General features: G+C 45.7%; 1 protein-coding gene across 1 annotated transcript in view; it reads right to left on the bottom strand.

Annotated features, from left to right (window-relative positions):
- Positions 1 to 17,267, bottom strand: part of arhgef10lb (Rho guanine nucleotide exchange factor (GEF) 10-like b) — a 224,859-nt gene that overhangs the window by 65,228 nt on the left and 142,364 nt on the right. Inside the window, exon 9 of the mRNA XM_070860199.1 lies at positions 609 to 717. Coding sequence (XP_070716300.1) covers positions 609 to 717 — 109 coding nt within the window. The remainder of the gene's footprint in view (positions 1 to 608; positions 718 to 17,267) is intronic.

Genomic DNA, 17,267 nt, shown 5'->3' with positions numbered 1-17,267 from the left:
GGACTCCAGCCGCCTTAATGTGATTGGTTTGTGGTTTGTTAATTTTGGTGCTTTTAAAATGTGAAAACGGTCATTTTGGGGGGACAGCAAAAGGGATCGTAGAAGAGCCATGTCATGTTAACAGAGTATTAGACTTATGGAACAAAATGCCGTTAAAGACAATCGACAGCCTCTTCAGAGGCAAGTAGGCAAATGTCTGGAGAAGGAAGAGGTTGAAGGACATGGTGATACGGCTGAAAGATAGGACTAAGACCATCGAACAAGGGTGGGCTTGTTGGATCAAATCATTTTTTTCATGTTTTTAACATTTTCTACATCATCAAAATAAGCCTAGCCCATCTTTCCTATTTGACAGGACACGGAAATTCCATTAGTAAATGACCAGGTTATGGCTCATTAGCAAATGCAGTAATCAAGATCCAATGAGGCTCATAATTTTCACACAATAGTAACTGTAAAATACCACAGAAAATATATCTTCGATTACAAAACAAAGTCTAAGGAGACAAGAAACAGAAAAGTTACATTTTCACACCAAGTTCCTGGAAAGTAATGGTATTAATATAAAAAGAGCCCATGACACAACTCAAACTGATCATTAACAATACCTTGAGGCTCTCTCTTTTGAAGGAAGGATACTTTGCGCATCACTGCATTCTTTGTCTTCTCCAGCCCGTCTTTCGTCCCATTTCTTGCTGCCTTCATTAGCTGCTGCATCTGGTGTGAGGAATAATATGACAGTTAATACATGTCTGCATTACAGCTCGGATCCTTGTATCAGTGACACTAAGAAAATTGAGGTTGCCAATATCTGGAGGGGTCACGCCTTCAGGTAATAATTCTTTCATAAACAAAGCAAACTTCAAGCAGAATTGTTCCAGCAATGAGGCTATGTCGTCACAAAAGGTCCAGAGTCCAGCAAATCATTTCTAGCTTCCAATTTCTCTCTCCATCATATCTTTCTCCACTTTATTAATGCGGTTATGATTATTGCTCCTCTTTCTGCTCTTGTTTCTCCATAGCTCCACATACACCTTCTTTGCCGGTTCTTCTTTCGCCTCAGGTGTTGAAATCAAAATGCATTGTCCGGTCAACTGCGCTAATTTTACAACCTATAAAACCCATGGTTTGCATCAAACCACTGCTCTCCTCCTCTTTTTAACCTTGGTGACGTCTCTTCAATGTGGAAGCTTGGAAGATGAAAGCAGTGTGATGGGGTATCAGGTTACATTAAAAAAAATGTGGGATCCAAAAGTATATTGAACCATGTAATGAACCTGTGAGTCTGCAACATTACTGGATTTTTAAAAAATCAGCAAAGTCAGTGTTGAGAAATGGAAAATTGCCTATATCAAATAACCAGTGTTAGTTGAAGCACTCCAGGTCAAGTATTGAAGAGTTCGATGTTGAGTAAAGTTTTCTATACTGAGCCCCAATAATATACCTCAACTCCAACCTCAGAAAATACCCCTGTCACAACAGTCTCTTATTTCCCAATCCAGCCATCTTGTGGCCTCTCTGAAATTGGCCCAGTTTTATACTGTGTGGGGGCATGTCCATTAGGAACTGGGTTGAGACTGTCCAAGTGCTCAGAATCCAGATTTTGTTTATAACGTCACGTAGAAGCCTCGCTCTCTAGTACCATTAGTGTCGCATGGGTTCTCTAACCCGAGAGAAGTAGAAAGATGGAGAGGTACCTTGCAATCATATCGCTGTTTCAGCTCCTGCACGTCTCTGCCCCTGACTTTCATGGCCAGGAATTCTCTTTTAGTCCTGGTGTACTTCTCCTTCAGTCTATTGAGATCCGGGGAAAGCTGAGCAGCAACAAGAGGAGGACGAGCACAGGAAAGAGAAATAAAGATGGGTGGCAGAGGAATAGAAGTGCATGAGAGTTAGTGACGTAGTATGAAAAGACACTGTGCGCTTTAACATTCAATGAAAGTCCAGTATTGATATTGTAGCGATACAAGCACTGCAGACAGAAATGAAGTTAATGTTGGAGGTTAGGTCCAAGGTGCTAGTGCTCTTTTCTGTAAAATTTCACAAAGGCCAATCAAAGTCTGCTTTGATCATACTAGCACCAGGAAGTGACATCTGCAACTAGGGCGTGACATCATTCAATAATAGGCAGCATTAAGTGCAAGAGTGGAATAAGCACAGTTGAAGCAAAGATAATGCAAGCAGAGTGCCCTATGTAGGAAAGTCAAATCCTCAATAGCATCAGAAGGAACTACCTACGGGTCCAGAAATGTTATCAATCCTTTCAAAACTGCAACACATCACCCAAGTAAAACAGAAATATACAGAATAAAAACAAAATGAAATGAAGGAGTGTCTTACTACTAAACTCAAGGATTTACAATATTGGATCCAAGTTTGCACTGCAGCCTCAAATACGCTGCTAACTTGAGAAGTTTTTCGAAACCCATGCATACCAGTCTCATCAATGATTCAATTGTTAAAAGTAGTATGTTTAACTGAGCCCAACAGGTCATGAAGCTCCCAAGTCTGATCCCCATTCATGGCCATCCCCAATATCATCTCAGTGGACAGTAGAGATATTAGCCAACAGCAGAGATAGTTGCCTGATCTGCTCCACACTGAGCACTGCACTTCCTGCACTTCTATTGTATTTTATAGGGCTAGACTTTCCACTTTGTTCGCTGGGGCCCAAAAAATGGCCGATGTTCTAGCCTTAGCAATGTTGCAGCCTTCATGATCGCTGGAACATCGCCCATTTTTTGGATCGCGATAGCCCAGCGATGTGAAATGAGCAAAGCGATAGCCCAGCGATGTCACATCACCTAGCGATAGCTAAGGCAAAAGCTTCCTTAGCAACGGCCTTCTGCGCATATGCAATTTTTTTTTTGGTGGCCATGTTTTCCTGCATTTTGGAGGTCAGGGGTCATCCACACGTGCGCAAAAGGGGGAAGAGAGATTGAGAGGGGAGAGAGAGAGGGGAAGGCAGAGACAGAGAGGTGAGATAAGAGAGAGAGAGAGAGAGAGAGAGAGAGAGAGAGAGAGAGAGAGAGAGAGAGAGAGAGAGAGAGAGAGAGAATATGTCTGACAGCGATGAAAGTGGGAGAGATGTGGAAACGGAGAGGAAGAGGGCCAAACCCTTCTCTGAGGAGGCCAACGAGGAATGAGGCCCTCGTGGCGGAGGTGCGCTCCCGCTGGGCCCAATTGACCTGGGGGGGGGGGGGGGGGGAAAAGAGAGGATGGGAGCGTGGTGGGAAACCAGCACCATGGGCGTACCGCAGGTTATGGGGCAAGATAGCAGAGGTCGTCTCGTCTGCGTCCCACGAGCCCAGGGGCTCCGACCAGTGCCGCAAATGCTGGAACAGCATCATTGCTTCAGCAAGAGTAAGTACGACTTTATATCTTAATGATGCACATTCTAAGTATCATAATCATTACAATGGTAATTCTCCTGGATTGAATGCAAGCTTGTTATTCTAACTTATATAACATATATCATCCCCACGAAGAACTGGACAGAGCCATGAACCTCTGCCTGTTTTAAGTCTCTCTGGCTGCTGTCACTTACACAGGGACCCAGCACGGAGAGCTGCCTTTGCTCACTGTCTGGCCTGGGACACTTTTGGACATCAGCTACTGTCATTGAATTGTGGACACAACCCCTATTAGCATATAACATTTGAAACTGTTGTGTATAAATGACATAACCTAGTCCAGTAGCTTATGCCATGCTCTATTCACGTTTGCAGAGGAAGATATCTCATAATCGGGCTCAGTAGAGGTGTACCGGGGGAGGCCCTGCTGTAATACAGACCCTCACCGATCTGGAGGAACGTGCTGCTGCAGCACTAGTGGGGACCCACAGTTGAATGGTCACCACCCGTGGTGTTGCCGGACCATCCCATGTGCCATGTGAGTAATGTGTCAAGCAGTGCAAGAGCTATGTGACATAATTTCATTCTCATATCATAGATGAATGACGTCATGTTATGCATGCAGTCTCTGTGCGACTCTCTGCCACGCTCAGGTCGACAACATCTGGCCATCTGACCCCTTCTCTGTCCGCACCCCATAAACCCTCACTCCCTTATCATACGGTCTATCTGCGACTGATCCAGCCTCCACAGTAGTGATTTCCACATAGATGTACTGCCATAGATACCACCATATGATGCATTAATATGTAACGTTTCTGTCACATTTATGAGATTAGTGCTGTTCCTCATACATATGCCAGTGCTTTCTGCTCCAATAATCTCAATTGTGTCTTGCAGCTTTACCAGCTCCAGAGGTGCAACGGGAGGACAGACACTCACATGGACCTGACCCACTGCATGTATCACTCACCACGGGTGGTGAAGAGGAGGAGACCACCGAGCCCGAGGATGAGGAGGAATACCTGGAGACAGAGGAGGAGGAATACCTGGAGACAGAGGAGGATGCCCCTTGCATTCCTCTGTCTGGGGAACCTGCGGCCACGATGGGGATCCCAGCTGATGAGGTACCGGAACTAAGCGGCACGCAGTTGTCGACGCCAATGCGCACATTGGTGCTATCGCAGACCCCACGGAGGCCGGGTCAGCAGCTCGAGCAAAGGCCTACCATGGACGACCACGTGGAGCACCTGGCACGACTGTGCGAGGAGTCTGTCGCGATCCAGCGCGAGCAGCTCCAGTGTTTGTGGGGTTAACGCAGGAATTCTCCCGGGTGTCTGCTAGCCAAGCGGAGGCGACATAGCAGATGACCCTGGAGTTGCGTGAAATCTCCGCCTCCAACCATGCCATGCGGCATGTGTTCTTGGCGGTACACGGCACTGCACCCCAAGCTCCCGTGACCACAAACACTGGCACACAGGCAGGTCAGGAGGCTGCACCACCTCCTGACGCGGAAGGCGATCCCCCTGTTTTGCCTTCCCCTCCAACAACCCAACAGACGGTCGTCTCAGCATGTCCCCCACCACAGCAGGAAGTCTTGCCATCGCCCACTGCATGCCGGTTTCGCAGCAGTACCGGGGTGGGTGAGGCAATGACGTGTGGGGGGGGGGGGGGGGGGGCGGGGCGGGGGTTGGGTCCAGGATCTGGAGGGAAATGTGGCCGCAGGTAGGGAGGAGGGTGCACTCTTTTTAATATTGTTCTAATTGTTCACATTTATTGTTGGTGTTGCCGTTTCACTGTTGGGGTGCGGGTGGTTTGGGGGGGGGGGGGGGTGAAAGGAGTGTGTTGGTGTTTGTAAGTGAAAAATGACATTCGAAAGTTGTCATTTTATTAAAACCGTTTTATTTCACTTACAATTGTTGTGCAGTGTGTTCTAATAACGTTAATTAGAATAGAACATTAGTGCAACTGTTGTTAAACAATGTCCAGGCCAGACCAAGTAAGTATGAACGTCACTTATTTATATAAATATAAGAAAACGTCTAATTGAGAGTGTATTCTATCTTTAAAAGGCCCTTAAATAATTCACAAACCAACTAAGCCCCCGTTTAAGAGGCCTCCTCTCTTCTTCCGACGTTCAAAATAGCGTCCGTAGTGCCCAGTTCTGTGAGGAAGGCCAGGCAATAGCAACTATTAGCCAGCGATATTCTTGGCGAGCAATCAGCCTGGCGATGTGCCGAAAGTTGGGCCGGGCAACGTGTCGGTGATGACCTCGGCGATGTGTTCCAACTTTCCATTTTGGGGGGATATCAGCCCTTTTTGAGTGATATATGGGCACTAGCCCAGCGATGTGAAGTGGAAAATCTAGCCAATAGTCTCAAACACTCTTAATTCAACTATTTATTTGGGAGATCTCAGACAACCACATGGAGCTTAAGATGGCGTTCCTTCACAGACCCCCTCTCTCAATACAGCTCCCTATACCTCCTAGCTGGAGGACACTATACAGTATATCGATACCTCCTAGCTGGAGGGCACTATACATCAACTCATTACACCTTTCCTTTCATAAGAAACAAAAATAAATTAAAGTTAGCTTCAATATAAATGGGTAGTTAACTTCTTATGAATATATATATTAAACAACTACAAGTTTAACAAAACTCATGTCTCATTAATTTTTTATCCAAGTGTCCAGTATCCATGACTTCTTATTTCTGTACACGGTGTTCCAGGTATTTTGGTATTGTGCGGATTCTGTTGCTTCGCCTCAAACTGGTTGTTTCAGTGGTGTTCAGTGCACTGATCGCTTTAATCACTTTATTGGTGTTCTGAGGGGAAATATCAGGCAACATATCCCTGTTTTCACATGTTGTCGTTGAAGTGCTGTTTCGCATGTTAGTTGGCTATGTTGGCAGCGGATCGTCTGTGGGGGTCACTGACATCTCTGGAGTTTCGATGAATGTCTCAGCGCTCTCTCAGATGTTTCCTATTTCTGTGATACTCACGGCCATCTTCTGTAATGATCTGATATGAACAAACGTCGACTTGTTTCTGAACCAGAGCTTTTTGCCACTCTTTGTTTTCTCGCATTTGTTTGAGTCTCACTGTTTCTCCTTCCTGCAGTGTAGGAAGTGCTGTAGCACCTCTGTTGTAGTAGTGTGCTTGTTTGGCAAGGTTCCTTTCTTTGTTGACGATGACGTCGTGTATGATTTTTGGTGTGAGCAGTTACGATTGGGATGCATGTCTTTGTGCGGCGACCGAGCAAGTATTGTGCTGGCAAACTATCAAGGCCTTCAGTTGGTGTGTTTCGCCAGATGAGAAGGTTCATGTAGAAGTCACCACAGTCTGTGTCTTCTTGATTAACCGCTTTGCAAGCTTAACCGTGTCCTCAACCTTTCCGTTGCTTTGTGGAGATTTTGGTGAGCTTGTTGCTTGATCGAATCCATATTCTGAGGCAAAGTTTGTGAACTGTTGAGAGTTGAAGGGAGGTCCCATTGTCAGATTGAACCTCGTCTGGAATACTGTGGTTAGAGAAGTGTTTCTTGAGGTGTTTGATGATGAGTGACATCTTTCTTTCCATGCAGATTGCCGATCTCGAAATAGTCAGAGTAGTCGTCCACTGTGCATAAGTGGTCTTTGCCATCGAGTGTGAATATGTCACAACCAATCTTTTCCCACGATCTCTGAGGGAGGTTGTATTCGTTCTTTTGGTTGGCTCGATTGATAGGTATTACATGTTTCACACTTTGAAACCACGTGGATACATTCCACTGTACTTTTGTGTCACTGTTCAGTCCTGGCCAGTAAACGGATTCTCTGGCACGTCGAAGAGCGCTCTTGACGCCAGTGTGAGCAGCATGAAGTCGCTGACTAATGTCGGACCTCAGGGATTTTGGAATGACACAGCGATAGAAAACTTTGAAAACTAGGACACCCTGTGTTGTGAGTTCATCACAAACTTTGAAGTATGCATTTGTTCCAGGCAGGCATTCATGTGTCGTTTCTGGCCATCCCGTTGTGATTTGTTGTATGACCAGTTGTAGTGTGGAGTCACTTGTAGTTGCGCGTTGTATGGTAGTCAGTCCTTGTTTGGAGAGTGCAATTTTGGTTGGTGATCTCTCCACGTTTCCGAGGTATGCGTGCGAGAGGATGTCTGCCAGGTACATTTCTTTTCCTGGTTGACATTTTATTTCGACGGCACATTGGTTGAGCCGAATGAGACGTTGTAGCCGCTTGGATGCTGCAGATAACGGCTTGTGTCGTAAAGCAACCAAAGGCTTATGGTCTGTCCACAGCATGATCTTGCGACCGTATACATATTGATGGTTTTGTTCCATTCCGAAGACTTGAGCAAGCAACTCCTTTTCGATTTGAGTGTATCGCGTTTCTGCTGGAGTGAGCGCTCGGCTCCCATATGCAATTGGTTGTCCCTGTTGCAGAAGGACGAGCCCAAGACCCTTGCTTGAAGCATCTCCTTGACCTTTGGTTGCAAGTTTGTGGTCAAAGTACCTGAGCACTGGAGAATCTGCCACGCGTTGTTTGATAGCTTCAAATGTTTTGTCTTGTTCTTCAGTCCATTTCCAGACTGTGTCTTTATGAGTAAGCTATCGCAGAGGCTCAGAGGTCTGAAACATCTAGCAAGAATTGTGCGAGGTACTTTGTCATGCCGACAAATCGTTGTACACCTGTGACATCCTGCGGTTTCTGCATTTCGTTGATTGCGACCACTTTGCTTGGGTCGGCTTCAAGTCCATCACGAGACAGTATGTGTCCCATGTATTTCACTTGGGAGCTCTTGTATTCGAATTTATCGAAGTTTAGTTTGATGTTTCGCTTTCTGCATCTCGGCATGAATTTTCGTAAGTTTGCGTCATGATCGTAATTGGCCTCTAAGTGTCTCTCCGCGTCCAGTGATCAAAATATTATCTGCAATCTTGTAGATTCCATCTAGATTTTCAAGGTTCTGGTCTAGCTTCTGTTGAAACATTTCTGGGGCAGGACTGATGCCAAATGGCATTCTATTATATCGATATCATCCCCATGGAGTCTGGCAGCTCGTGAGGTAGTAGGACTCTGTCTAATTCACATTGCAAGAAACCCTCCTTGCAGTCTGCTTTAGTGAAGACCTTTACATTTGACATCTCTGGCAAGATGTCATTGATCATAGGAAGTGGCCACGTTTCAGGGCATTGTTCAGATGTTGAGGGTTAATACATACTTGTATTTTTCCATTTGGTTTTTGTGCAGTCACTAGACTGGATATCCAGTTCGGCGGTTCACCAACTTTCATGATGATTTGTTGTTTTCCCAAACATTTGAATTTCTTTTTCAGGGTTTGTTTGATCGCTATTGGCACCCGTCTGGGTGGCATTGCAGCTGGTGTCGCTAATTCATTAAGTTCAAGGTAAACTGTCCCTAGCATGTGTCCAAGTCCCTTAAACACATCTGGATACGCATTGTTGACATCAGTTTTTGACACTAGTGAGACGTTTGCCTTGTTCGTAGTTTACAATTCGCGTGGTTCATTTACCACCGCGATATTCTGTTCCTGCACTTTTATCAGTTGTAGCTATTGAGCAGTGCATGAGCCAATCAATGGTGCACTTTGGCCCTCAATGATCACAAAGGGCACAATGTACTTTTGCTTGTTCTTTGTATTTTCCAGTGGCACATTACAAGCTCCTACCACTGGAATGGTTGCATGGTTGTCATATAGTGACAGTGTTGCCTTAGATTCTTTAAGAGGTAGCACATTGCATGTGGCCCCACAATCTATTTGCATTTTTACCATTTGACCTTTAATGAAGAAGGGAGCCATAATCTTGTTAGGAAACTTTCTGACAGCTTTGTCCTTGATTGTGCGATCAACTTTACCAAGCATCTTTACTGTTACTTCAAAATCAGAATCATAACTCTCTTCATATAGTGCATGAACTTTTGACTTGCCCTTATATTTAGGATTATGTGTAGACTTCTGCCTCGATCCACTTTGTCTTCACTTTTGGGAAAAGTGATTTAGTTTGCCGCAACTTGTGCAGGTCTTCCCACATGTTGGCCATTTAGTTTTTGACAGCTCATGACTTTTGCCACAATATCTGCAATTGTTTGTGAACTCTATCTGTGAATTCTCTCTCTCTGTGGGTCGAGGTTTTTGTCTGACAGCTTTGACATCTTCAGAGTCTGTTTTAGTGAGCTTCATGGATTTCATTTGCGCATCTGTGGCCTCTAGCTTTACAGAGCATCACACATTTATCGAGTGTTAGGCTCGATTCTTGCAACAGCCTCTTACGCAGAGTGTTATCAGATATTCCAGAGACTACGCGGTCTCTGATGAAATCATCCCTCAAATTGCCGAAATCACACGACAATGCTAGCTCTCTCACTTTCACAAGATATCTGTCAAACTGTGCGTCCCCTTGTACACAGTTGTTAAACTGGTACCGTTCATAGACGAAGTTGGTTTTACCTTTACAGTGCTCTTCCCAGAGCTTCAAAATAATCTCAATTTCCTGCTCGTCTTCCCCGGATTTGTAGAAACAGAAACATAGAAAATAGGTGCAGGAGTAGGCCATTTGGCCCTTCGAGCCTGCACCGCCATTCAATGAGTTCATGGCTGAACATGCAACTTCAGTACCCTATTCCTGCTTTCGCGCCATACCCCTTGATCCCCCTAGTAGTAAGGACTACATCTAACTCCTTTTTGAATATATTTAGTGAATTGGCCTCAACAACTTTCTGTGGTAGAGAATTCCACAGTTCACCACTCTCTGGGTGAAGAAGTTTCTCCTCATCTCGGTCCTAAATGGCTTACCCCTTATCCTTAGACTGTGACCCCTGGTTCTGGACTTCCCCAACATTGGGAACATTCTTCCTGCATCTAACCTGTCTAAACCCGTCAGAATTTTCAACGTTTCTATGAGATCCCCTCTCATTCTTCTGAACTCCAGTGAATACAAGCCCAGTTGATCCAGTCTTTCTTGATATGTCAGTCCCGCCATCCCGGGAATCAGTCTGGTGAACCTTCGCTGCACTCCCTCAATAGCAAGAATGTCCTTCAAGTTGGGAGACCAAAACTGTACACAATACTCCAGGTGTGGCCTCACCAAGGCTCTGTACAACTGTAGTAACACCTCCCTGCCCCTGTACTCAAATCCCTCGCTATGAAGGCCAACATGCCATTTGCTTTCTTAACCGCCTGCTGTACCTGCATGCCAACCTTCAATGACTGATGTACCATGACACCCAAGTCTCGTAGGGAAGATTATTTTGGCTATCTAGGGCATCGCTGCCAATGGCAGTGATAAACGTTGCAACCCTAACTCTATCTGGTTTTTCCACAATACTCGTGATAATTTCATAGCTGCCCCACAGCTGTTTGAGTTTTTTCCAGTTGACTTTCAAATTGCCAGTCACCTACAATGGAGGTGGGAGAGGAATGTGCGTGAGAGTTGGCACCGTGGTGGTAATGATAACTCGCTGCAGTTTAGGACTTTGAGTTTGTCACATACATGTACACAGTTCAAATACCCAGAGGACTAGAACAAGTCTAATAGTAAAATATCGTGGCCATGTATTTGTAGAAATACTTTTTCCAATCGAGGTTCTACAATAACGCCACTTTAAGTTTACTTTACTAATGCTTCTAGATTATTTTACAAGCTTATGATTATTTATCGCCCTTCACGGATCCACGGGCGATGTGTTGAAAACACGTTCTACACGGCACTGCTTAACGTCGATTTCGATCGGCTCGAAAAAGTCTTACACTTTCAATATTTCGGTTGTAAATGCTATCAACGAAAGATCTGAAGTCTCCACTTCTGACACCATGTATTTTATAGTCTCTTGAACACTCTTAGTTCAGCTTAACTCTATTTCTTTGGGAGAACTCAGACAACCATGTGGAGCTTAAAATGGTGTTCCTTCACAGACCCTCTCTCTCAACACAGCTCCCTATACCTCCGAGCTAGAGGGCGGTATACATTATTTTGTTACAGCAGTTCCAGCTCAATCCTCGATGGTTTACAGACTTTAAAAACACACCGCAAAGATACGCTTCAAAGTATTGTGATATACAGGTGAGTCGTAAAAAATCCGGAGTTCCGGAATGTTCTTGAATCCAGACACCAGGCCGATCCGTGGCGGGGTCATCTGGAAACCGGAAAATGATCCAAAATCCGGACTCCCCCACCTCGGCCATCCCCCGGCCCAAACTCCCCTGGCTGCCCGACCTCCCCCAGCCTCTGGCCTGACCTCCAGCCACCCAACCTCCCCCAGCCTTTGGCCTGACCTCCAGCCACCCAACCTCCCCCGCCTCGGCCTGACCTCCGGCCGCCCCCTGACCGATCTCCTGCGGCCCAACCGACGTCCCCTGGGCTTGGCCGGGCCTCCCCCGCCCCACCTCCCCTCCCCTCCCCGCCCCCCGCCCAACCGACCGACCCCAACCCTGCCCCCCCGGACCTCTGGCGGTCCGACCTTCCCCACCCGCCGGCCTCGGCCCGACCGACGTCCCCCCGGCCTCGGCCCGACCGACCTTTCCCCACCCCACCCCCCGACCCCCCGACCTCTGGCGGCCCGACCAACCCCCTCACCCCGCTCCCCCGACGCCTGGCGGCCCGACCGGCACCCCCCCTCCCCAACCTCTAGCAGCCTGATCAACACCCCCTCCCTTACCCTACCTACCTCCCTCGGCCCAAAGACGTTCCGAAATCCAGAAATAACCGGAATCTGGATATAATCGGTCCCGAGGTTTCCGGATTTCAGATGTCACACTGTACAATGTTATTTTTCCTCCTTACCCATCCTCCCCAATATCCAGCCTGTTCTTTCATTTGGGACATACCAAATTTGTTCTGTAATACTGCTCCTTTAACATCAGTCTCCTATTTTACTGTGCATCAATGGCATCGCATGCACATTTCACTGTATTATGGAAAACATCTCTAGTGCAGCCCTGTCCCCAGACACATTGTTGGCCTTTAATCAACCACAGAAAGAGCAAGTAGTACGGCAAAATATTTACAAGTTAACGGAACAAATTTCCGTCAGGTGCCACTCACAATCGGCACTGGCAACCTGGGACTGCCCACACATCTAATTCACCAAAAAGCGTCAATGTGAAGCCTTCAGTAAATGCAGCTAGAAGTACAATGACACTATTCCATTCAACAACAAAAAACACAAAAGATGAACATGATATTACTTTTCATGCAAGCTTATCAGAAACTGATGAAAACATGCAGATAATTAATTTAAAATGCTTGCATTACCCAGGACTAGAATAATGCTGGCATAAAGAATTAACGTAACATGTGGTCACAGCCCTCAGGGAATAAACAGCTCCTGTTACCAAGTATTCCCAAACATACTCATGACACTCAATGTATCCAAGTATTGTGTCATCTGTAATATACCACAAATTCGCAAAATATGACCTGAAAAAAAACTAAGAGTTTGTGAATAGCAGTAACAAAATCATAGAATGAAAATTCGGTTGCATATCAATAGCAGTCTGTGTTGAAAACAATGCACCCTGGTCCAAGTGAGGTTGCTTTTTCTCACTTGTGCAATTAGTGTTATCATTTTGTATCCATATACGTGTATTTTATAAATACATAAATATATAATCAGACCTGTATTTAGTTTTCACAAGTTATTTCCTTTCTCCTCCTCCTTTACCTTCTTGTTCCCATTTGGGGGTTGTGGACAGCATCAAACAAGAAATAAGGGATGTGTGCAATAAAGGTACAGCAGTTATCATGGGCGATTTTAATCTACATATTGATTGGGCGAACCAAATTGGTATCAATGCAGTGGAGGAGGATTTCCTGGAGTGTATTAGGGATGGTTTTCTTGACCAATATGTCGAGGAACCAAATAGAGGGCTGGCCATCCTAGACTGAGTGATGTGTAATGAGAATGGACTCATTAGCAATCTTGTTGTGCGAGGCACCTTGGGGAAGAGTGACCATAATATGGTAGAATTCTTTATTAAGACGAAGAGTGACACAGTTAAATCAGAAACTAGGATCCTGAACTTAAGGAAAGCTAACTTCGACAGCATGAATTGACTAGAATAGACTGGCAAATGATACTTAAAGGGTTGACGGTGGATAGGCAATGGCAAACATTTATAGATCACGTGGAGGAACTTCAACAATTGTACCTCCCTGTCTGGAGTAAAATTAAACAGGGAAGGTGGCTCAACCATGGCTAACAAGGAAAATTAAGGATCGTGTTAGATCCAAGGAAGAGGCATATAAATTGGCCAGAAAAAGCAACAAACCTGAGGACTGGGAGAAATCTAGAATTCAGCAGAAGAGGACAAAGGGTTTAATACAGAGGGGCACAATAGAGTACGAGAGGAAGCTTGCAGGGAACATAAAAACTGACTGCAAAAGCTTCTATAAATATGTGAAGAGAAAAAGATTAGTGAAGACAAACATAGGTCCCTTGCAGTCGGACTCTGGTGAATTTATAATGGGGGACAAAGAAATGGCAGACGAATTGAACAAATACTTCGGTTCTGTCTTCAGGAAGGAAGACACAAATAACCTTCCGGATGTACTAGGGGACCGAGGGTCTAGTGAGAAGGAGGAACTGAAGGATATCCTTATTAGGCGGGAAATTGTGTTGGGGAAATAGATGGGATTGAAGGCCGATAAATCCCCAGGGCCTGATTGTCTGCATCCCAGAGTACTTAAGGAAGTGGTCCTAGAAATAATGGATGCATTGGTGATCATTTCCCAACAGTCTATCGACTCTGGATCAGTTCCTATGGCCTAGAGGGTAGCTAATGTAACACCACTTTTTAAAAAAGTAAGAGAGAAAACGGGTAATTATAGACCGGTTAGCCTGATGACAGTAGTGGGGAAAATGTTGGAATCAAGTATTAAGGATGAAATAGCAGCGTATTTGGAAAGCAGTGACAGGATCGGTCCAAGTCAGAATGGATTTATGAAAGGGAAATCATGCTTGTCAAATCTGGAATTTTTTGAGGATGTAACTAGTAGAGTGGACAAGGGAGAACCAGTAGATGTGGTGTATTTGGACTTTCAAAGGCCTTTGACAAGGTCCCACATAAGAGATTGGTGTGTAAAATCAAAGCACATGGTATTGGGGGTAATATACTGGCGTGGATAGAGAATTGGTTGGCAGACAGGAAGCAGAGAGTCGGGATAAACGGGTCCTTTTTGGAATGGGAGGCAGTGACTAGTGGAGTGCCGCAGGGCTCAGTTCTGGGACCCCAGATCTTTACAATATATATCAATGATTTGGATGAACGAATTGAGTGTAATATCTCCAAGTTTGCAGATGACACTAAACTGGGTGGCAGTGTGAGCTGTGAGGAGGATGCTAAGAGGCTGCAGGGTGATTTGGACAGGTTAGGTGAGTGGGCAAATGCATGGCAGATGCAGTATAATGTGGATAAATGTGAGGTTATCCACTTTGGTGGCAAAAACACGAAGGCAGAATATTATCCTAATGGCGGCAGATTAGGAAAAGGGGAGGTGCAACGAGACCTGGGTGTCATGGTCATCAGTCATTGAAAGTTGGCATGCAGGTACAGCAGGCGGTGAAGGCGGCAAATGGCATGTTGGCCTTCATAGCTAGGGGATTTGAGTATAGGAGCAGGGAGATCTTACTGCAATTGTACAGGGTCTTGGTGAGGCTTCACCTGGAATATTGTGTTCAGTTTTGGTCTCCTAATCTGAGGAAGAACGTTCTTGCTATTGAGGGAGTGCAGCGAAGGTTCACCAGACTGATTCCAGGGATGGCTGGACTGACATATGAGGAGCGACTGGATCAACTGGGCATTTATTCACTGGAGTTTAGAAGGATGAGAGGGGATCTCATAGAAACGTATAAGATTCTGACGGGACGGGACAGGTTAGATGCGGGAAGAATGTTCCCGATGTTGGGGAAGTCCAGAACCAGGGGACACTGTCTTAGGATAAGGGGTAGGCCATTTAGGACTTATGAGAAACTTTTTCACTCAGAGTTGTTAACCGGTGGAATTCCCTGCTGCAGAGAGTTGTTGATGCCAGTTCATTGGATCAAGAGGGAGTTAGATATGGCCCTTACAGCTAAAGGGATCAAGGGGTATGGAGAGAAAGCGGAAAAGGGGTACTGAGGTGAATGATCAGCCATGATCTTATTGAATGGTGGTGCAGGCTCGAAGGGTTGAATGGCCTACTCCTGCACCTATTTTTCTATGTTTCTCTATTGCTATTTTTCAACATCCTGCATTTATATTGCACCTTCAACTTAGAAAAAACATCCCAAGGCATTTCACCGAGCAGGTTTAGCCTTTACCCTTTTCACTCAACCTTATTTCCTCACGTTACCCCTCTCCTCCCACCCAAAACTGTGTGCATTATTACGAAGGGCATGAAACATTTGCACCCATCCCATCATCTGGGTGTCCAGAATTACTTACAGGAGTTGGTTGTTTACTGTTGTGTACGTAAATAAACAGACTAACTGAAACAGGAGTAGTGTAACTAACTGTGTCTTTTATAGCAACTCTCACAATGGCATCCAAAACCAGCAAGTTTACAGCAGACCTGAATAGCCCCCGTAGTAATAGCCATAATGCGTGAAGTCACTGGTCCATTGTCCGTCCATGGACGATATCGTCAAGCAGATTGAGGGCTCCCTCTATGCCTGCTAGCATAGTAATGACAATCTTTTGAAATGCACTTGGTGCAGAAGATAGTCCGTAGGGCACGCTTCGATACTGATACAGACCATCATGCGTCTTGAATGCCGTGAGCGGTTTGGTGTCCTCCGCTAGGGGTACTTGCAGGTAACTGCGGCGCATGTCGAGTTTCGTGAAAACTGTTGAGCTGTGGAATTCTGAAGACAGTTCATCGATGGTAGTAAGAGGGTACTTGTCGGGGATGATGGCCTTGTTGACCTCTTTCAGGTCGATGCGTAGGCAGATCTCCTCATTTTTACGCCAAGCAATGACTAAGTTTGAGATCCAGGGTGAGGATTCGATGCTCTCAATGATTCCCCAAGGTTCGAGTCGCGTTAATTCTGCGGATACTTGGTCGTGAACCGCGAATGGGAGACGGCGAAGTCGCTGTGTAACTGGTTTGACGGAAGGGTCAACGCGGGAACAATGGCAGAATTTTGCTGTCACTCCAAACCCTGTGAAGATTGAGGGATACTGCTTGTCAAAGTCCACAGGTGTGCCAGTTAGGTCGTAAACTTTGAACCCAAGCTTGTCAAAAAGGCTAACACCCATGAGGCTTCATCCCTTCGTGGCATGAAAGGAAAAGTTCTCCAATGTTATGTCCGTGTAGTATATCAGGACAGATACGATCCCAAGTGCCTAAATTTTGGAGTCGGAGTACTCATGTAGAGTGGAAGCTGCGGGCTGCAGTTGACGGTGCGTGAAGTGAGTTTTGTACACAGCCTCGCTCAATATGGAGACTGGCTCCAAGGTCAATGAGGAGGCAGATGGCCATACCGTCAATGTTTACATCACAGTCCTTGAATTTGCCCGAGCCGATGTGCGAAATGTCACTAACTGTGTAAACCATACTGGGTTCATCACGATCGGGGTTGTCCACATGTCAAATATGCTGCAATGAGTGACAGACACTAGCAAAACATGCAGGGCAGTTCGGACACTTTGCTGAATGTGATTTGTCCCCACGTTAAAGCAGTGGAAGTTAGGCCCGCAATCCATAGTGGGTGGCTTATTACTAACCCTGGGTTGCTGCTGTGATTTCCGCTTTGGACGAACGCCTTGCACATGGGCTGTAGCTGAAGTCTGCTGCACAGGGGGAGCGGGGGATCTGATCGCTTTTGAATCAGAAAGCGCCGATTCGATTTGGATGGACAAATTAGTTGCTTTGTCCAATGTCATTAGCAAGCATTCCCGAATGCGGGGGATCGTTG

The sequence above is a fragment of the Pristiophorus japonicus genome, chromosome 18, assembly GCF_044704955.1.
Source record: "Pristiophorus japonicus isolate sPriJap1 chromosome 18, sPriJap1.hap1, whole genome shotgun sequence".
Lineage (NCBI taxonomy): Eukaryota > Metazoa > Chordata > Chondrichthyes > Pristiophoridae > Pristiophorus > Pristiophorus japonicus.
Note: the sequence above shows the minus strand (reverse complement) of the source record. Positions and strands in the feature narration are given on the sequence as shown.